At 37.9% G+C, this 20,771-nt stretch overlaps 2 protein-coding genes across 4 annotated transcripts; one reads left to right on the forward strand and one right to left on the reverse strand.

Annotated features, from left to right (window-relative positions):
- Positions 1 to 39: 39 nt before the first annotated feature.
- On the reverse strand, positions 40 to 14,772 carry RAD17 (RAD17 checkpoint clamp loader component). 3 transcript variants are annotated; one of them, XM_080973784.1, is made up of 17 exons: positions 14,695 to 14,772; positions 13,154 to 13,255; positions 12,439 to 12,699; positions 11,310 to 11,393; positions 9,773 to 9,929; positions 8,970 to 9,106; positions 8,407 to 8,459; positions 7,992 to 8,117; positions 7,837 to 7,906; positions 7,051 to 7,162; positions 5,460 to 5,639; positions 4,879 to 4,964; positions 4,574 to 4,720; positions 3,461 to 3,607; positions 2,331 to 2,451; positions 1,661 to 1,718; positions 40 to 801 (listed from the first exon to the last, which is right to left on the reverse strand). In XM_080973784.1, the coding sequence occupies exons 2-17, from the start codon at positions 13,196 to 13,198 to the stop codon at positions 531 to 533; spliced, it is 2,055 nt and encodes a 684-aa protein (XP_080829910.1). In that variant the 5' UTR covers positions 13,199 to 13,255; positions 14,695 to 14,772; the 3' UTR covers positions 40 to 530. The 3 variants fall into 3 exon arrangements, with proteins under 3 accessions (XP_080829910.1, XP_080829909.1, XP_080829911.1); XM_080973783.1 differs by lacking the exon at positions 14,695 to 14,772 and adding an exon at positions 14,298 to 14,435; XM_080973785.1 differs by lacking the exon at positions 14,695 to 14,772 and adding an exon at positions 14,144 to 14,290.
- On the forward strand, positions 14,487 to 18,917 carry AK6 (adenylate kinase 6). Its single transcript, XM_080973787.1, has 6 exons — positions 14,487 to 14,624; positions 14,723 to 14,890; positions 15,739 to 15,831; positions 16,395 to 16,453; positions 16,547 to 16,692; positions 16,844 to 18,917. The coding sequence occupies exons 2-6, from the start codon at positions 14,806 to 14,808 to the stop codon at positions 17,031 to 17,033; spliced, it is 573 nt and encodes a 190-aa protein (XP_080829913.1). The 5' UTR covers positions 14,487 to 14,624; positions 14,723 to 14,805; the 3' UTR covers positions 17,034 to 18,917.
- The last annotated feature ends 1,854 nt before the right edge of the window (positions 18,918 to 20,771 follow it).

Genomic DNA, 20,771 nt, shown 5'->3' on the forward strand with positions numbered 1-20,771 from the left:
CCCGCTTCAGTTTTATAAACATCTAAAAATCACAAAGCATACAAGGAATTCAGAAATTTATTTACATCTTAAATAATACACAGCCCAGAACTTAAACGCTTTGTACATGTTTTCTATCACTGCAGGTAAGGGTTACTTTTGTGAAATTCTAACAAAACTATTGACAGTGTCCCTCCAAATATCTGTAAGAGGCATGTAAATCAGCGCATTTGTCTCATAGTACTGATTTACACACCACTTCTCGGACTGGGACCAAAATTTTGAACTGAAGTGCACACCGTTGAAGCTTTACAGTGTAGAGCCAAATAGTACTGGGGAAATCCAGTACTCAGATATCTTGTGTATCATTTGTTTCTCTGGAAATGAAGCTGCGTGAAACTCTGGCAAAGTAATAATAGCTCAAAAAAATCAGTTGAAGTTATCAGTAGTAGCAATCTCAGTACAGTTGGCTAAGACTGCTTATAAAATATTAAACCTAAAATTATTATGTTAAACACTATCACAGCTTTGGGGTTGCCATTTCACACCTTCTAGTCACTGTCATATTCCTCTATGATTAGTTCATCTTCCTCCATGAGTAGTTGTGCTACAATAGGCTGAGGTTGACTGGCTGGTAGTTCATTTCCACTAGATTGGCTAGAAGGAAGAGGACTTTCATATGGTTCATTTTTCTCACTGGTTTTGTTTTTCTCCATTTGGGTAAGCACATTTGTGGACTGCATCTCAGCAAAATCCCCTTCATCATCACTGTCTAGGACCTGTATTGCTGAGTCTTTATCAGTAAGAGTTTCAAGCTTCAACCTGTTGTGGAATGAAAGTAATAAAAGTTCAGAAACATTTTATGCTCTTGCAGAGAATTACTGAGGAATTCAGGTATGCAAATAACAGATAAAAACTAACATCTGTTTCTCCTTTTCTCTCATTGACTTTCAAAGTTAAGCTTATAAACTGCATTCTTAAAGTGAGCAACAGGTAGGTGTGTGGACACACATGGGAAGAAAATAGTTTTGTATGCCTAGTTTGTAATACACCTAAAAAACCCTTACAGTCCAGATTTCCAAACTGTGTGTATTGACAGCGGATTACATGATTTGCTGTACCACTTTCTTCCTGTTGACTTTCACCACAGATTGTGACCCCTTAAAAACTACTGAAAAGGAGGAGAGATTGCAAATGCCTAGTTGTTGTTAGCCCAGTTTTTGCATTTAAACACAGAAAGCACAGTTAGTTGCCTTATAGGACAAATCTCACAGTGTATAGTTGTAAATTTAAAACCAACATGAGGTTTTACACTTCTTAGTAATATCTTATATATGCAGACTATTCCCTCTCCCAACGTAGCCCAGGGCATGGTCTTGAAGACGTATGAGGCCTCCACTTTGCTGAAGGCAAGCAGGTCTGGGCAGTATATGGATGGGAGACTGCCTGAAAACTGTACATACTCTGGTTTGGGTTGCATGTAGAAAGGTAGGATATAAATAATAAAAGAATAAATAATAAAACACATAGAGTCCTTGATATGGTCAGAGTGACATATCAAGTTGATTGTTACTTTTCCCACCTTATAGACTGAGAATTAACCAATGTAGTCAAAGTGCTATATGAAAGTATATACTGATATTTAGAGCAAACATATTACAATTTGCAAAAGAGCATTTACCTTCCAAAGTGTTTCTTTAAAGGAAGCCTTCCAATGTCCTGAATAAAAGTAATCTGAGCTGAGAAAACATACACAAAAATTATTCCTTAGAATTGTGTTAGAACTTGAATTTGTTGTGTATCCAGAGTCCCATTTTAAGCTAACACTGTTTTGCAATACTTCCTCCACTCCTGATTTAGACCAGAGATAGATAGATAGATAGATAGATAGATAGATAGATAGATAATATTAACATACCATCTAGGGTTTGGTTAATCATTACATTATTTTCCATGGCCAAAGGCTTTTCTGCTCTAAAGTGCCACCCTCCATATCCCAGTCAATACATTTGTCATGCTGCTGTAGGAAAAATTGAATGAGTGCTCCTTGCTCCTAAAAAATGAGCATCTATAGAAGCCCTTTGGCCCAGGTATGCAAACAAGCTACAGGCAGCACAATGAGAAAACAAACAATGATAAAGCAATAGGGCAAAGCATGAGATGCAGATGTGCTGACATTACAGAGCACAATCAACATCGCCCATGTGGTGTTAAACCAAGGTTAAGAGTAATTTATCAGTACTAATTTGAGTACTAACTGCTTACCATCAGAGTTTGGCTAAGAACTTCCAATACATTTTCTGAAAAAAGGGTTTGTTTGTTTGTTTGTTTGTTTGTTTTTTTAAAAGTACCTTGGTTTCTCATTGGATTTGTCAGCATGGCAAGATAAGGTAACAGCTGGGTCTGAAGGCACAGCGGTGGTAAACAGAAACTTGAAAAGAGGGATTTTGCAGCAATGCAGTTTTCCTGAAACTATAAGGAGGCAGAACAAAGAAGTCTAATAGTAAAATATATTATCTACAGTTAAACCACAAAATTTATCTTCTGACTCTCTACCAATTATAAATATTAGGTTATTTTGCCAGAACTTCCATGCCTTAGAAACCCAACATTAAAACAAGCATGCAACACTATCCAGGAAATAACTACAGTGGTACCTTGGGTTAAGAACTTAATTCATTCCGGAGGTCTGCTCTCAACCTGAAACTGTTCTTAACCTGGGGTACCACTTTAGCTAATGGGGCCTCCCGCTGCCGCCGCACGATTTCTGTTCTCATCCTGAAGCAAAGTTCTTAACCCGAGGTACTATTTCCAGGTTAATGGAGTCTGTAACCTGAAGTGTCTGTAACCCGAGGTACCACTGTATTGAGATGTGGTATGATACATTGCATAGACAGCTGCAGGAGCTTAAAGCATCAAGTTATTTCTTTCCATTTTGATTTTCTTATTTAATTTTTCTGGAGATAGCACAAATTGAAGGTTCCGAAATCGGCCTGTCCATTTTTACTTGAAGCTGCTACACTAACAATCCAAGAGGTACACTTCTTTATTCCTAACCATGTTACAGAGTATGTTGAAAGGTTTTTTCCCCAGACCAAATGCTATTTTGTGGTAGCCGCTAAATATATTTCTTCTTGGGTTGTTTGTGTAGTCAAGCTGGTCCTAGATTACACTGCAGGAATGATTCATCTAAAATATTTTCCTTGGCTAGATGGCACAAGGCGATCCTTTAATTGAAACTTAAACTGAAACCTTAATCTTATTAAATAACTCTTTAATCTTGTAATGAATATGCTTATCACAAACATGCAAGCTAAGGCAGTCTTACAGCATTATTAACCTACGCCACAAATCAGATGAGAATGATACTAAGAAAGCTCAACTTAATTTACTGTTTCTATTTTAGGTTATGATTTGCAATAAATGTAAAACATTTTACAATAAACGTTGAAATAAAGAATATCATTTTCAAAATAGTTACCTTTTTGTTTATTAAGAACCACTGTGGTTTATGAAGGGGTCGAAAGCCCATTCCTCCTTTGCTTTGAGCAGAGGCTCTAGATCTGTTTGAATGCATTACGCCCCTTGTGGCTATGGATGCACTATATTCCCGGAGTGTAGGTCTTGCCTATAGGAAATGATAAAAACAAGATCAAGGTGAAAGGGGAGCATTTCTGGCAGTCATGTTTTCACCTATCTGCAACTGAGCATTTATTTGAGGCAAGTATTTTAAATTCCCAGGTTTTTCTAAATTGGTTAAAATCATTTGATGATTTGAACTTATCAGTTTCATATGGTGAATAATGAGCAATGCACCCCCTCACACTTGCAACAGCTGGTATTTTTCCATGCCATGTAGTCTGTTGGTTCGAACACATGGGAGCAAATTTAAAGGATGTCTGTTGGATTGTGTCATGGATATCCACTCCTGCTTTCTTTCCTCTACCCATAGCCCCTCACAACTCCAAGATAGACTCTAGGGGGTCCCCCAATCTTCCAGAGCAGATTTGGGATGTGCATGAGAGGCTGTAGGGATGAGGAAAGGGAGATCAGCTGGGTGTCATCTATAAAAAAAGTATCTGAGACACGACAACTTTATCCAGACTATAGAAAGACTAGCTAGAAAATGGCACATGCTTTCTTCAGAACAATTATTTGGTAAGGCAAAGCATGAACAGTAAGCTTTAAAGTTACATAAAACACATTGTCATACAAGAACAACAAGTCTAAGGGAGTGGACTAGGTAAATCTTGAGGTCTGTTACAATTCTAAGCAGGGAGGGAGGTTATTGGTTTGTCTTTATTTTATTATGCATTTTGTTTTCATTTTGCGTTTTTATGTTGTGAACTGCCCCATGATCTTCAGATGAAGGGCTGTATACAAATTAAATTAATAATACGCAATTATAAGCAGGAACAGTTATGGTAATATATAAAATACAGAACCTACAAATTTAGCACACCCACTGAGGAATGGTGAAGCAATTCACTTTCCTTGGTTCAAAATGTTTATTTCCCTCCTCTGACATTTATTCTGAAGCCTTCATATTTCTATGTTTTGTTACTTTAACCTATCGTTACTTTTTAAAACTTACATCCCAGTTACAGCAAAGGAAGTCAGCAGTACTCAAATATTCACTGGCTCTCACAAGATCATCTATATCAGAGAAAAAGTCTATGTAGTTTTGATGAAGGTATAAATTAAATAAGTCCCCAGGCATGTGTGACTTTTCTACGACATCCTAAATAAAGGAGAATATTCAGAATTAAAGTTATGCATCAGGAGGAAATGAGTTAGCATTATGACATATTAAAAATATCACTTTTACATCTACCACTTACATAGGATAACTAGCAGTAAATTTTCACTCAATTAACAGTAAACAGTAAATGTATTTACCTCAGGATCAACAAGCAAGGGATTTCGTTCATATTCTGTTAAATGAACAGGTAACCGAGGAAATTCCAAGTCTGTTGCTGGTTCTCCTGTAAAAATAACACACACTACAGCTACATATAAGTTTGCATTGAATATGAGAAGCATAGAGTATTTGGATATGGAGACAGGTTACTGACCAGAGATGAGGGGATTGTCTACAACTCAATCTTGGCTAGTACTGGTTCACATGGCTTACAGCACACATAGACTTCCATGTGACCAAGGCTCCTGGTAGTGTGTGCAAGTTTTAATTGCATGGAAGCCTGCGCATGAGCTGGTACTCATGTTCAGTTTATGCCAAGGCATGGATCTATAGGACAGGGCTTGCTCCCAATAATTGTGCAATGCCCTCTGCTCACAATTCATATGTGACAGATTCCAGTTAGAAAAAACAATAGCTACTGATTCTTTATATTGTCTTAAAAGAGTCAGAAAAGTAAATGAATCATTTGTAAGCAAATGTAGAAGCTGTCAATAATTGACATGAGAATTCTTCCCCTCACACAGATAGAGTTAAGAATAATGCGTTAACGTGTTCTTACTTTTGCAGTAAAGTATTTTCCCTAAGGCATGGAACAGAAAGATGGAGGAATCTTTGGCGCCAACAGCTTGTAACTCCTGGTTACCAAATTTCTTTTTCTTCTTTACTTTAGATAATGTATCATATTTTAATGTGGAATTCCCCTTTTTCTGTGACAGAAAGTAGTTCTCTGATGAGCAGTCTGGTAATCAAAAAGCAACAAAAGAACAAAGTGGTAGACTGTAAAACATGAACTCCAGAATTTTTTATTCAATAGAAAAATAAGATACGCTCATTAGGTCAAACATTATCTAATTATAAACAAGCTTTATAATTTTATTGCATTCAATAAGATGCATTACTCTTCAGGCCAAAAAGACAAACTAGTCAGAAGGTAGCAAACATTAAGCACAATATAAAAGTTTTAAAGAGCTGGTATTAAAATCTGTAGAGAGGAACTGACTCAGACCTGAATTTTTGCCTTTACTCACAAAGAGCTTAAAAATTAGTTTCTCTGTTCCTGTTCACAAAATTTGTTTGATGATTTTTTTACTGTATTTGCAATATTAGATTTTATTGTAGTTAGTTGCCTGCTAGGAAGCTGGTTTTGATGGAATAAGGGTCTTGCAATAAAACATGAGTTCATAGTGAGGAATGGAGCATTTATAATGCTCGAAGTGAATGAAAAAACAATGTCAATATATTCATATAGTAGTTTGCCACCATTCAGTATCTGGTCCATGTCCCCCCGGTTCCAATACTGGATATTCAGAACAAGTCTATAACAAACCATAGCCATCCATATTTCAACAAGTAAACAGCCGGCAAATGTTAAGCAGCAAAATGCTGGGAACATTCTGGAAGCCCACAGTGAAGGAACTTGATTTAAAATACTGTAAGTAACAGAATAAAACATAAACTTTCTTTTCAGATTCTGAAGGAACCTTTTTTGACAAGAATAAGAAAGGAGGGTTATACTGCTCTAAATCTTATTTCCCTAAAATATGTATTTTGATGTCCTACTCATCTAGTATCAGTAAAATATGTTATAAATGCACTTGGTTGGATCCAGACAAAGTTAGACATATTTAGGTCTGATTGAAATGAACATGAAAAGTTAGTAATGACTAATTTAAGTCCCATTAATTTAAATGGGAACTAAGTATGGCTAGTTTAGTTAGAATTCAACCCCCCAATACTGCACAAACGCAAGGAGTAGATCCACATCATACATTTAAAGCACATGATTTCCCCCAAATAATGCTGGTAACTCTAGTTTTCCACACACAGAGCTACAGACTTGCTCCAACATTGTGTGCACGCTATGAAAATACTTTCACTATTATCCTTTCTGGCAATGCTGATGTCCTGTTGAGGGGAAGAAGTGGGTACCAGCACTGCTAGCTGTGAAAGGACTGAGGATCTATTTCACAAGCGGAGAGTTCATCTTTGGATCAGCGCCACAGTATAAAAGCCCCATTTAACAACCAAGAGACATTCAGTTCCTGTCTCGCATTGATAAGAGTTCCCGCAAGGCTACCCCAATAGTGTTAAAATAAAAATGATTTTCACAAAACACAAACTTATTTAAGCAGAAGAAGTTCCATACTTGCCTCTTAAAGAAGAAAACTGAAGGTTATTTATTGCACTCCTAATATCACCTGAACATCCTTTGCAAATCAACTCTAATGAAGATATGTCAGGGACATCGGTTTTTTCTCCATTCTGCAAAGAAAAGCAGGTCTTTAGTCTGCACAACAAGACTACGGTTAGTTTGTAGATAAACATTAGCCATAAGCTTTATATGATTTTATTAAACTGATGTTTGCAGCATCAAGTAACCTAAGAGATTAGACTTCCATTAGTTCTCACTTCTTTGCTCTCTCAGTCAGCGTACCATCTGGTATTAGTGATACTCAGAACACATTCACGGGTTTCCCGACTCAATGGTGGAACAATGATGCATATGATATTATTATTTACATTTCTAAGTCACCTATTAACTGAGCATAAACACACATCCATACACTACTAAACTCCTACAGCTCCTCTGATAGTGAAATAAATTACAAGTGCTATGTGTGGCGGAGCCATTTGTATACATCCATGCATTTCTAAGCCTCTTTTTGTTTTTGTTTTATTTTACCTGTACTTTCCCTCAAAGGAGTTCAGAACACTGTATACGGTTGCCCACTACAGATCTGTGAGGTAGGGTAGTCTGAAAAATTCTGACAGACCTCAGTCATTTGGCAGCCACTTCTCAAACCCAAGCCACTTGTTAAAAGTTATTCTATTTTTTTGGAAGGAGCAGACTAAATAACTCTCAATTGATACCTTCAGCTAACTTTTACAATATGACCATATTGCAACTGTCCCAGTGCTGCTTTAATTTGACCTACCGTCTTGAACTCTGCTCCAGCTATTCGATTTAGAACTTTCATCATCATCGTTGGAGCCACGGGGTTAAAACTGAGAAAATTAATGAGGCAGATGGTCAATATACATTTAATAATGAATCCTCAGTTGGGAACAATGCACTTAATGATCCTTTTACCTAATATTAGCTATATGTAGCTCTTCCTGAATCTCCTTTGGAAATAGAGACCTTTGGTTGCTGGCTCCACTGAAGGCATCTGATATTATAAACACAAGAGGACATCTGCTTGTCCGCACAAACTTTCTAAAATGAAAAATGAAAAGAGAAAGTCCCAAGTTTAAAGGCAAGTGTTGATCTAGATATCAATCTGTAGGAATCTATACTAGCAATAAGCAACTAGAAGCCTCTGGCCCAAGAATGCCTCCCACCTCAAAATGTTTACATTCCACCCCCCCCCCACACAAAAAATTCAGAATAAATTGAATGATGTGAAGGTTTCCATTTGCGTTTGTGGAATTTTATAGCACATCAGTTGTATTCCTCAGCGTGACGCTTTGATAAAACAAATTGCTAACCATGGCTTTACACTCACCTCAAGATTTCATGTAAACAGCTATGGTCACGGTAAAAATGGTTTGGCATATCCTATAAAAAACAAATACAATACTGTTATTCCAGCTTTTTTCCATTATCATTGGAGTTACACTGTTCAAACTGAGAAAATTGTCAAGAGAAGTCTTATGTCATGAGAAATGCAGCTAATCCTCTCCTTACCTTATATTAGCGCTTCACAATATTCCTATTTTAGCATCTCTTTAGCATTAATATTGTGGGTGACCGTTCAGACTATAATAAGAGTCATATGCTTATTTTACTTGACATTTATAACAACAAACTGTTTAGATTAAAGTGCTACTTTAGATAAACCCAAATGTTCCTGTGCTCTTAGTAGGCTCACTGTGACAAAATTTTCAAATCATCCCGTGAATCACCCCTTATGATTATAGTAACTCCTATCTTGCATTATTTACTTATTTATATACTGCTTAATATTCAAAATCCCTAAGCAATTTACATAAAACAGTGTCCTTTAAAATATAAGAAAAAAAATATAAGATTTTAACTTGAATTAGTTAGTCAACTATATTTACTTACTTCCACAAGAATAAGTCTTCTGTCAGTTTCCATGGATTGTCCAACCATCTGAAGACTGGCATATTTGTTTGCTCTTAACAGAAACTCTTGAAAGAGAGCTGTCTGGCTCTGATAAGGAAGTATCTGAAAATCAGACTCTGAACAGGAGAGTTTATTTTACAGTGTATACCTTATAAATAACAATAATATGAACATGAAGATTCAGTATCCTAGGACCCATCTGCTTTGAATTTGGTGTTTTAGAGCAACAGGCCATTTTTTGCCTGCTGCCAAATAGCACAGGCTAAAATCCACCAAAGGTGTAGATTACGGGAACTGAATGGGTGGTACAAGTATACCACATCTTTGAAGAAAAAGAGTGCAGATATTATCTTCATAGTTTCTATTTTCCATCAGCGGATAAAGATCTCTGCCTTAACTTAGAAATCCCATCCACCTTCATTTTAAGAGCTTCAGTTGTTGTACAAATCAGTATACTCTACGGAAAAAGCAGCTCTGCAAGCTTAAGAACCAATTTACTTGGGGGGGGGGGAGGCCAGCTCCACTGTTCCCTTCCCATTACTGCAAAACTATCAGTTTTGAATTGTGAAAATGTTTGAAACCATGGGGTGAAAAGAGGGTCTACTAGTGAAGATCTGAGTATGTATCTAAAGTATCATACTATTAAGTAGAAATGAGTTTCATTAATTCCAATGAAACTTACAACAATTTGATGGGCATCAGATTGTGATATTATGTAAAATACACAAACTTACAAAATATATTCTAACTGCTTGACTCAAAGTCTTCAATTAAATGCTTACCGTGGCCCAAAGAATCTATGACGTCATCTTTCTTGAAGTCTAGTGATACAGGATTTATCCATTCTTGCACTTGAATGCCAAGAACTTTTGCTAATATTTCCACAGTTGCAGACTTGCCACATCCTGGAGGACCAGTTAATAATAAAATAGAGCCTTCCTACAAGACACCATATAATAAACCAACTTGCTATATTAGAAGGAAAGAGCAGGATAAAAATTTAATGGACTTTTATTAATTTCCCCCCTCCTCCCCACACTTTGTGTTAGCACAGTTACTGTTGCTAAATTACAAATTACAATCCCAATGATTCAATATTTCACCACACTTATACAAGTGTAAAATTAATTGCTTATTAGGTAATCATATATATTGCAAAGAATTGGAAAAAGAAGCAGCAATAAAATGCTACCTAAACAAAATATTTGACACATTTTGTTATTACCCCTAATTCTAGTTTTTATTTGAATTAGGACGACAAAAAAAAGCTAACAGCAGTTTGGATCCCATCCATATCCGCCACACACACACACAAAAAAACTGTGTGTAAGGGAACTTGCCAGCAATGCTCTTCTGAAAACACTTGTGCAAGAGGAAGAATATATGTAGACTTCTCTCATGCAATGATTTAGCTCCAAGTATAACACTGCAAATGTCGGCACCTTTGAATTCATCCTTGTATGCCCCTCTGTTACATACCATACTCTGTACATACCAGAGTATCACAGCATTTCTCAGGTCACAATGCAGCAAGTCCACCAGGCAATATGGAAAAACTTAACATGCATGCAGAAGAACTTTTCTGAGTGACATGCAACTAGTTTTCATTTGGAGCAGACCCATTTGAATTATTGAACATGGCTAAGGTACACCCAAAAATTTCAGGGTGCCTACTCTGAGCCAAGCTTACTCTTTGCCATTCACTCCTCTCAAAAGAAGCTGTAGCTCAGTGGTAAAGCATTGGCTTTGCATGAAGCAGCTCCCAGATTCAATAAGCGGCATCTCCAGGTAGAGCTGGGAATATCAGCTCCCTCAAAATCAGAACTGCTGCCAACAGACAGTACTGAGCCACATGGAAAAACAATTGTCTGATTGATATAAAGGATCCTCCTATGTTCCTCTCCCCAGGTTGCAAAGAAGCAAACAGTGAAATACATATCTAGCAGTTCAGAAAAGGAAGGGGAAAGGCCATCAAATGATGCCTATTTTCCTACGGTATGTCAGTCCACATGTCAAAAAGCTACAGTTTATGTTAACTTTATTTTCAAGTGTACCATATTATTTTTCCTAAGAATTTATTTTCCTGCTACAAACTTCTAGAAAATTACTGTGCCAAATCTCAAAAGCAGATTACTGCATGAAATATTGTAACAAATACTGCTGCAAAATGAAATATCATGCAGGATTTGTGTTATTTTTTCACCTCATTTCTGATGAAAAAATAATCTGTTGAACATTTCCCAGTAGGAGTCTTAAGTTACACAAAGCCTTCAAAACAAACTTAGTGGCAGGTAAAGCTACTAGGTAAATATATGCTACCTGTCTGGGTGGCCTTTGAAATGTGTGATCTTTTAACCATGCTTCAACTTCTTCAATTTTCTTCTTGTGTATGGCAAGCTCATTCTAATGAGAAAAATAATAATATATAGTTCAGGCAAATAATTTTACAGTAGAATTAAATACTGCGAAAGAACACTGTTGTAGCATATCCTCTTGGTACCTGTAACAAGTTAATTATTAGTGGAAGCAGAATAAAAATGGTTCTATTTTCACCGTGTTTCCGTAACAGGCCTGGCTCAGTTTGTCTTCCAAACTGGGATCCATTTCGGCCAGAATTCAGGCCATTAGGGTTCCAGCTATCTGGTGTCCATCTCCAAGCCCCGAAGTGTGGAGATTACATCAAACACAGCAGAGTTCAGGGCCTGAGATTCAGCAGCACCCTTCAGACTGCAAATAGTTCTACAGCCTACTAAACTAGCTAAAACAGGCTTCCTCAACCTCGGCCCTCCAGATGTTTTGACACTACAATTCCCACCATCCCTGACCACTGGTCCTGCTAGCTAGGGATCATGGGAGTTGTAGGCCAAAAACATCTGGAGGGCTGAGGTTGAGGAAGCCTGAGCTAAAATAAGGGGCATCTGCAGGAAGGCTCCATTTACAGTATGAAAGCTACCGCAAGACCTCTGTCTTAATGAACTGGAATGTGATTACAGTACATAATTGCCACATATGGCACATTGGCACACATGCCAAGGGACTAGATCTGCATTAATTTTCAAGGCATTCAAAGGACATCTAACATATTTCTAGAAACGACCATACATGGGCCGAAGTCTTGCTCACATCTCTGTTTATTAAGGTGAAAGATGAACATCTAGACATAGTCAATATCATTACCCAATAACAAGTGCAAAAATATTCCATTGCTATTGCATAATATTCCAAACACTTGCTGACCATTAAAAAATATCTATTTTAAGTGAACAAAATTCCAAATGCACTTCGAATCAAAACATATATCTTATACTTTTCTATTAACCAAGTATACCTATGTTCTATCAACTTAATAAATCTATGAAACACTAACTATTTTTCCTTTTGGACACACCACTTCAGCAATACACACAGCTATTTGTTGTTTTTAAAGGAATTTTAAACTAAACTTTACCTGAGTTTTCGGTTTGTATTTATCCACCCAAGATTCGTTTTGGCCATGGTTTTGTTTTGAGAGTTTATATTTATATTGCTCATCTATAGAAAGTGGCTTTCTTTTTTTTCTTTCAGTCTTACAACTTTCTATCGGAGAGCAACGCTCTTTTTTCTTCCGACTGTGTTTGGTATCTGTTGATGGCTTCTTATGAAGAATGTCGGATGACAGAATTGTATCCTTACAGAAATCACTAAAAGATGGCTCCACCCAATCAGTCACCTGACAAAATATAAGTAAACAAAAGTTATTGCATGGTAGAAATGATTAATTCTTAAACCAACTAATATTTTACAGTAGGGTAGTCCAAGGTCTTAATAACAACAACAACTTTGTCATACTATTGGAAAGCACCCTTTCAACTTTTAAGCTCTAATTGAACATTCAGTAACTTTGTTTTAATACAAGAAAGGGAGTCTGGAATCAGCATGAAATTATGAAAATAGTATGTCTTAAGTTTATATATATATATATTTAGCCATGGTGTGTTCAACAGTTTTTATTTCCAGTAACTATACTTTGTCTGGAACATTTAACTGTGATTTCCAAACTACCATTGGCTGATGTTGTGGAAAGTGATAATAAAGGAAGCAATCCTTCTCTACATGAGTATAACAACTGTGCATAAAAGAATAATACAATCCAAAGTCTTTAATATTTTAAAGTAATCACTCACTTTGACTTCAGCAATCTTTCTTTTTGAATATTTTTTTGACATCATCAACCTTTGTAGTTTCCATCCGAAGCATATGACCAGCAGCCCTTTAAATTAAATGACCTAAAAAAGTGTAAAATATTTATGTAAACAAACTTTGCACAAATAGAATTTTAAAATGTCCAACTAGGCAAAACATCCAACTAGGGCTCCCTTGCAAATAATTAGATGAGGGGATAGCCCCAAGGAAGGGAGAAATCACACTCCAGCTACTATTTTCCTCCAAATGTGCTGTTTTTCCAAGTAAAGGTTCATTCCTAACCCTGGCCACTGCTCAGTCAGTCTGTATGGAATACCAGGCCACTTCTTCACACAGGGCCTTTTGGGTCTTCCCACTGGATTTCAGTGGCAGAGATCTTACCGGCTTCCACTTTATCCACCCCCTTCCCAGACTGGTGCAAAAGGGGTTGGGATTCTTTCTACCAACTCATGGTTGTGGAGAAAAACCTCAGAAACTAATTAGCAGCATGACTGTGAAACATATTCCTGCAATAATTTTTAAATATAGCGGTACTAGTACACCAGGCAGCAGTAGGCAGATTTCAGTAACCTGTCACAGACAACTATAGGTTTCATCTATACAGCGGGCGAAAACTTCAGAACTGGATATTCAATTACAAATTTAAGTTATCATTCCATTCCCAAAGGCTACGCAATATAAAGAGTACACTCACACACACACACACAGACAGTTGTCCAAAAATATAAGCACGGTGGTGTTTGAGTTAAAACCATACTCAAGGCGGCTTATGACATGACAAGATTTGCATAATTACAAACATAACGGAAGTCATAAATAAAGCACAACAAAAAGTACACAACCAAATTAAAACAATTTCCACAGGAATCATGACATGATCTAGAAATAAAGATACAAAAATCAGCATCAGCATTATTATTATTTATTCAACTTATACAGTACGAGCAACCAAAGAAACCTCCAAACTCTACCCCAGCCGAAGAGTCTGTTCAGCAGCTTTTGTAGCTGGGGTCAGTCAGGGACCCGCCCGCCCAGGCCAGGTGGGGAAATAACGGCCACCAAGGCAGGGAGGCAGATCTTCCAGGGCGAAGGGAAGGCAGCCCAGCCGAACTCAGCGGGACTTACTTCTGACCGGACATGCTTCGGACTGCGCCGCTCCTTCAGGGATGTCCAGCCGAGTGACTTGCGGAGCGGCTCTGCCCGACTGCGTTGCGCTGACCCTTCTCCGCCGCTTCTGTAGCCCAGGCAGCGCCTTACTCGCCCTTCTCCATCACCAGGGAGACCTACCGCGGTCCCGTAATACCCGCCGGAGGCGCCTTTCTCCTCCTGGGACTCAGGCTGCCTCCATTCAGGCTGGGGGCTTCCCGCGCATGTGGGCGCCCAGCTGATGGCGAAACGCTAAGGCTTCACCCTCTGGCCCCAGAGAAAAGCCAAAAGCTCGCCGAAACTGATGTATGTATGTATGTATGTATGTATGTATGTATGTATGTATGTATGTATGTATGTCATACGTGATTCTTACCTCACAGAGTCGCCTTCCTATTTACCAGGAGACGGGCGGAAGAAAGGGGCCCCCTGTGACGTTGTTATTATGCGCTGACTCGGGCAGAGTTGGGAAAGGTCCCCGCGAAGGATGAACACGTGTCTTCGTGACGCCTTTCCAGGCACTTGGATCGTCCCCCAAGCGAACATGAGGAGACCAAATATTCTTCTCACGGGTAAGAGCAAAACGGGTTGTGTTTGTATCTCATGCAAGTGCTTTAGAAACATAAGGTCCCGGGTCCAGTTTCTAGTGTCCTCGGGTGAAGGCAACCAGTAACAACAAGGCTGGGAAAGATTCCCGTCTGAAATCCTATCCTGGAAAGATGTGTGTTTGGGTCGACTCGGTGCGAGGCAGCTTCATTGGTTTTACCTGATTGTATGCCTCGGTAAATGTCACTTTTACCCTCCTATTTGTACTTCAAATATGAGGCCTGGGCTAACATGTAAGCGAACTATGCGATCGAATGGGCTATAACATTGTTTTGAATGCTGCTCCGTTTTTGTTTGTTTTATATAACATGCAAATACAAAACTTGCTCTTTGCCATATGCCATACAAGCTGATTGTAGACAATTTTTAATATAGAGAAACGTTCAAAGTGTGATGCACACGCCTGCAGGATATTTTTTAAAATGGAAAGTCTTTGGCTATCTTGCTTGAACTAGGCCTGTCTGGGCATTTAAGAGCAGTTTTCATGTGGAATTGATTACAGTACAGTGGTACCTCGGGATACATATGCTTCAGGTTACATACGCTTCAGGTTACAGACTCTGCTAACCCAGAAATAGTGCTTCAGGTTAAGAACTTTGCTTCAGGATGAGAACAGAAATTGTGCTCTGGTGGCGCGGCAGCAGCAGGAGGCCCCATTAGCTAAAGTGGTGCTTCAGGTTAAGAACAGTTTCAGGTTCAGAACGGACCTCCGGAACGAATTAAGTACTTAACGAATTAAGTACAGGTACCACTGTATATGTTATTAGTTGCTACTATTGATTACTGTTTTGTTATGACATATGCTGCTTTGTAGGTACGCCTGGTGTTGGGAAAACTACCCTAGGCAAAGAGATCGCTGCAAGAACAGATTTTACTTACATTAATGTGGGTGATTTGGCCAAAGAAGGTGAGTTTTTATTTTACAGAACTTAACATTTGAAAGTTGATGTAAAATTTGTATTTAAGTTATATACTGGTAAGTAGGTATAGTTTAGATATATTTGGTAGAGTTCAATGTTGCACTATTATGAACATTCTGTCTATGCAAGCATTTCAGCTCATCATATGGAACAACCCCACCCCTCTCTCCTGACTCTCCCCGCCCCCCTTCCTGCCCAAACCAATTCTGGGAGGCATTCAGTGGGAGGAGAGGGAGAAAGCTCCATTGCATAAGCAGTAGTCCTTGCACAGAGTTTCTGCTGACAGGATGCCTAGATGAATCCTATCCATAGCTATAGTGCTAAAGGGAATAAATTCTGTTTATAGACCTGCTTGTTAAAAAAAACTTTTAAACATACGTCTAAAATGCATAGAGTAAGCCTCATTGGACTTATGGAACTTATTTCTGAATAAAAACCCATAATATTGGGCTGCGCACAGGTTTTTGAGAGACATGTCTTAAAAAAGCAATTGACAGCAAACAATTGGAATCATTTTTTGTATTCTTACCATTTCTTCCTCATTATACAGGGGAGCTATACGAAGGATTTGATGAGGAATATGGATGTCCAATTTTAGATGAAGACAGGGTACGTTTACATTTAAAAACTAGCACAGTTGTGGGTTTTATTTTGTTACTAAGAATACATTTATAAGTTTATTTTGTATGAATTCTCTTTTAGGTAGTTGATGAACTGGAAGAGAAGATGAGTGATGGCGGTGTAATAGTTGATTATCACAGCTGTGACTTCTTTCCTGAACGTTGGTTTAATATAGTATTTGTGCTTCGAACTGAAAACTCAGTCTTGTATAACAGATTGGAAAGCAGGTAAAATCAGTGCTACAAAATAGATGCAGTATCAGATTTGGTTTAGGATGAAGCCTCTTGTTAGTACATAGTCTTGTCTCTGTTTTTTAACCTAGAATGTGCTCCCAAATTATCTCAAGTGTTTTTGTCTTATCTTATTTTATTTTTTTAGAGGATACAAAGGAAAAAAGCTTCAAGACAACCTTCAATGTGAAATTTTTCAGATCATTTATGAAGAAGCCATGTCATCGTATAAGGAAGACATTGTTCATCAGTTGCCCAGCAACATTCCAGAGGACATGGAGAACAACTTAGATCAGATTATACAGTGGATCGAACAGTGGATGAAAGACAACAACTAGCATTTTAATATATAATATTAATAGACCAAACAGTCTTAGAAATAACTTAATTCAATAGCACTGGCTGACTGGTTCTTGTCAGTTACACTTGCTGTTTCAGTCATTGAGGAAACAGTAACAGTTACTTTTCTGTGAAAGTAAAATTGGAGAAAAATGAAATTCAGCAGATTTATGCTGCACTAGTTATAGCTGGATTCACATGACTGCAGAAACTGGACATAAGTTACAGGCTTGGAAACTTTAAAAAACATGACATTCTGTGTAATTGGGCATCTTAAGATTCTTTTTGAAGATTTGGTTGAAAAGGTTAATAACAAACTGCACTGGCTTGTTTAGGTGTTAGCATCTCAATTGCTGTGCAACTTCCTTTTTTGGTAATATGTTGAATTGTTCTGTGGAAGTTTTTATTTTTTAATGGTGGGATTTGGTTTGTGACAATGTTCCAGGTTATTGTGACAATGTTCCAGGTTATTAAGTTATCGACATGCAATGTTATTTAATATATTTGTGTGTGTATATATATTTCATTTACTAGCTCATAGTAAATGTTATCAGTCTTTCAAGTCTGAAAGCTTTCCCGGTGAAGTTACTTCTAATGCTATGGGAATACTGACCTGTCTTTGCAAGTGTAATACATTGACTATACACAGTGCAACCTGAAGTGCAACCACAGGTCATGTTATTGATGTGAACACACATGCCAGTTCCACATAACAGGAAGCCCAATTTGATAGCAGCTTCCCATAGCATGTATGTGTGTCAAATACAGATCTATGTTTTGTCTGTTGACTACCACAACGCATGTGCAAAATACACAGTACCAAGTGAAAGGTAGGTAGAAAATTGGTTATGCATGAATAAAGTATTAAGTCTGTTTGTAAGTATGTTTATTAGTGTCTCTTCTTTGTGTTAAAATATTTAGCTCCAGAGATCTGATCTTTGAATATACAGTAATGAAATTACAAAAATTGCAAAGGACACACCTGATTAGGATCTTAATAGGAAGCACATCTTCCTGTTGTCAGTTGGGAAAGGCCCACTTTGATTGCCCTGGTAGTTTTGTGGTAATTCAGCATATATAAAGCACTGATATTTTCTTTTCTGGAACTAAAAAGGTTTAAAGATATTCTTGAAAAGGAGCCTCCTTCTTTAGGAATAGGAGACTCCTACTGAATTTAAGCATACACTAACTTAAATGCAGCATCAGTACTTAAGATACTCCTAGCTGCACATTCTATGGTATAATGTAAATTACATAGTCATTCAGTGTGTATAGTACGACTGACACTTATTGGGGATTCACATTGTCATGGCAGTGAACATGATAGGACTTTCCCTTTCTCCTCTTCCTCCTCACGCTTCCAAAATCTATTCCAGAAGGTTCCCCAATTGTCCAGAGTAGATTTTGAGGGGCATCAGTGTACAGGTCAGGGGAAAAGTCCCATTGCACAAGTGGCTGTCACTGTTGGATGTTGCCCTATCCATAGAGCATTTGGTTTGTGCCTCTTATAACGTCATTGTATGTGTGTGTTTTGTATATATGAAAATGAAAATCCTCCAGTTTGCCATTTTCCTAACTAAGCTACTTTGACTTGAAACTTTTATTATTTACTAAATAACTATTGGAAATGACTTTGTACTTATTATAATTTTGATTTATGGATTTATGGGGAAATGGGTCTATAGTTTTGTAAGTTTCTTAATAAAAAGGAGTGCATTTAATGATAAACATTTAGCTTTGCATTTATATACAGGTATGTCTATTAAAGTGCCTTCTATGATATGCTGTAAGCAATTTCTTTTAATGAATGTTTAAATACGATGTTTCTATTCAACTTTTGTAGTAGCTCTTGCTGTGTTCAATAAATTTGCTTGTATTGATGACCAGTTAAGAAAACCATTTAACTTCAGACATGTATTGCAGCTAAATCTGTATCTCACTCATCCTTTCCTGTTTGTCAAAGCTTAATAATCCTATAGTGCAATAGAGGATTTTGACATGTAGTAGCTACCTATGTATTTGGGAAGACCCTTCATGAAGTGGTAGAGCTCATACATCGTTTAAGGCCAGAGGTTTAATAAAAAGGTTCCACGGTGGCAGGTCATCTGTCTATCTACCTATCTATCTATCTATCTTAATTTATATTTTTTTCAAATAAAATAAAAATAATTGTACATTTTCCAATTAACATTCAATTAGTATTAGACTTCCCCTCCACCACTCCATGGTTTCCCAAGTTTTGTAATATTGATGGATATTCTAATTATTCTATAACTTATCTCCTCCATAATATTCTCCTATATGCATTTTACTGCTGTCATTACTCCAAACCTACTTACGTTTTAACATGTTTACAATAATTTTTAAATAAGCTGCAAACATGTTCCAGTCCTCCTTTAAAAACTCATCTCGATCTCTAATTTTACTTGCTAGTTGGCAGCTGAACCTGAAGGAATATGCTCAATCTTCTGGGTCATTTATAAAATCTTGAGCTGTTGTCACTACATACTGATTTAGATGGACTAATGATCTAATGGTGTAAGGCAGCTTCATAGGATTAATTGCCTGAATTTAGTTAATCTCCCTTAATTTGTTTTTGCATGAGATTGCATTGTATGCACCTTTCAAATGCTTATTCGGAACCACCGTTCAACGCACAACGTGCAGATGAAAATGCCTGATAAAAAGCTCTTGAGGTGCCCTCTAGGTATTGAAGACTCTGACTCCCATCAGTCCCAGCTAGCATTTCCTGTAAGGGAAGATGAGAATTTCAGGATTGCACTGTACGGTGGTACCTCTGGTTACGAACTTAATTCGTTCCGGAGGTCCGTTCTTAACCTGAGGCGTGCTTTCGCTAAAGGGGCCTCCCGCTGCGCGTGTGCCTCTGGCACACGATTTCCATTCACATCCTAGGGCGAAGTTCACAACCAGGAGCAGCTACTTCCTGGTTAGCGGAGCTCGTAACCTGAAGTGTTCATAACCTCAGGTACCACTGTATTGGCACCAGTGCCGGATTTACGTATAAGCTAAGCAAGCTATAGCTTAGGGCCCCACTCTCTTGGGGGCCCCCAAAAAAATTAAAGGGAAAAAACTGGATGTACTGGTACATTTCCAAAATATAAGATAAAATACTAAAACAAAACCTACATACAGCAACAGTGTTTTGTAGGTCCATGAATTACCATATAGCATATATTCAACACAAAAAACAGCAACAATTTGTTGACAAAGGACAGCTGGACATACAAAGGGCCCCATCAAACCTAAACGCAACCCTGATTGAGACTATTTGGACAGGAACATAGACACCAAATATGCCTCTCTGGGGAGGGTATTCCATGAGGACCTCCCAGGTAAACCACTTGCTGTTGGACTATGACCTGGGAGGCTGGGGTTCAAATCCCTACTCAGCCATGAAGCCCACTAGGGCTGACCTAGGCCAGTCGCTGCCTTCACAAGGTCTTTGTTGGGAGGGAGTAAATGGGGAGAACCTCGTACGCCCCTTTGAGCTCCTTGGAGGAAAAAAGTATAAAAATGCAATGAAATAAATACACCCCCCCAAAAAAACCCACTGCCTCGCAGCAGACGGGTATAACTTAGGGTCAGGTACCATTTCTTCCTGCTGCAACGGCACAGAGGTTTGCGGGCGGCACCTTAAAAAACTAATGGGCCAGTTAGATTTATACAGTATTTGCAACAAGCTTTTTCTATTACCGTGCTCACTCTTGACTCTGCAG

This window comes from Podarcis pityusensis (assembly GCF_964106645.2).
Source record: "Podarcis pityusensis genome assembly, chromosome: 11".
Classification (NCBI taxonomy): Eukaryota; Metazoa; Chordata; class Lepidosauria; order Squamata; family Lacertidae; genus Podarcis; species Podarcis pityusensis.

What these genes read in the sequence shown, in the direction of transcription:
- RAD17 (XM_080973784.1), bottom strand. Translation starts at nt 13,198, where the DNA reads ATGATGTCAAAAAAATATTCAAAAAGAAAGATTGCTGAAGTCAAA. An exon ending in CATAGATTCTTTGGGCCACG is followed by an intron (nt 9,107 to 9,772) that starts GTAAGCATTTAA and finishes TCTCCTGTTCAG; the next exon opens with AGTCTGATTTTCAGATACTT. An exon ending in CTGGAGCAGAGTTCAAGACG is followed by an intron (nt 7,163 to 7,836) that starts GTAGGTCAAATT and finishes TTTTCTTTGCAG; the next exon opens with AATGGAGAAAAAACCGATGT.
- AK6 (XM_080973787.1), top strand. Translation starts at nt 14,806, where the DNA reads ATGAACACGTGTCTTCGTGACGCCTTTCCAGGCACTTGGATCGTCCCC. An exon ending in ACCAAATATTCTTCTCACGG is followed by an intron (nt 14,891 to 15,738) that starts GTAAGAGCAAAA and finishes GCTGCTTTGTAG; the next exon opens with GTACGCCTGGTGTTGGGAAA. An exon ending in GGGTGATTTGGCCAAAGAAG is followed by an intron (nt 15,832 to 16,394) that starts GTGAGTTTTTAT and finishes CTCATTATACAG; the next exon opens with GGGAGCTATACGAAGGATTT.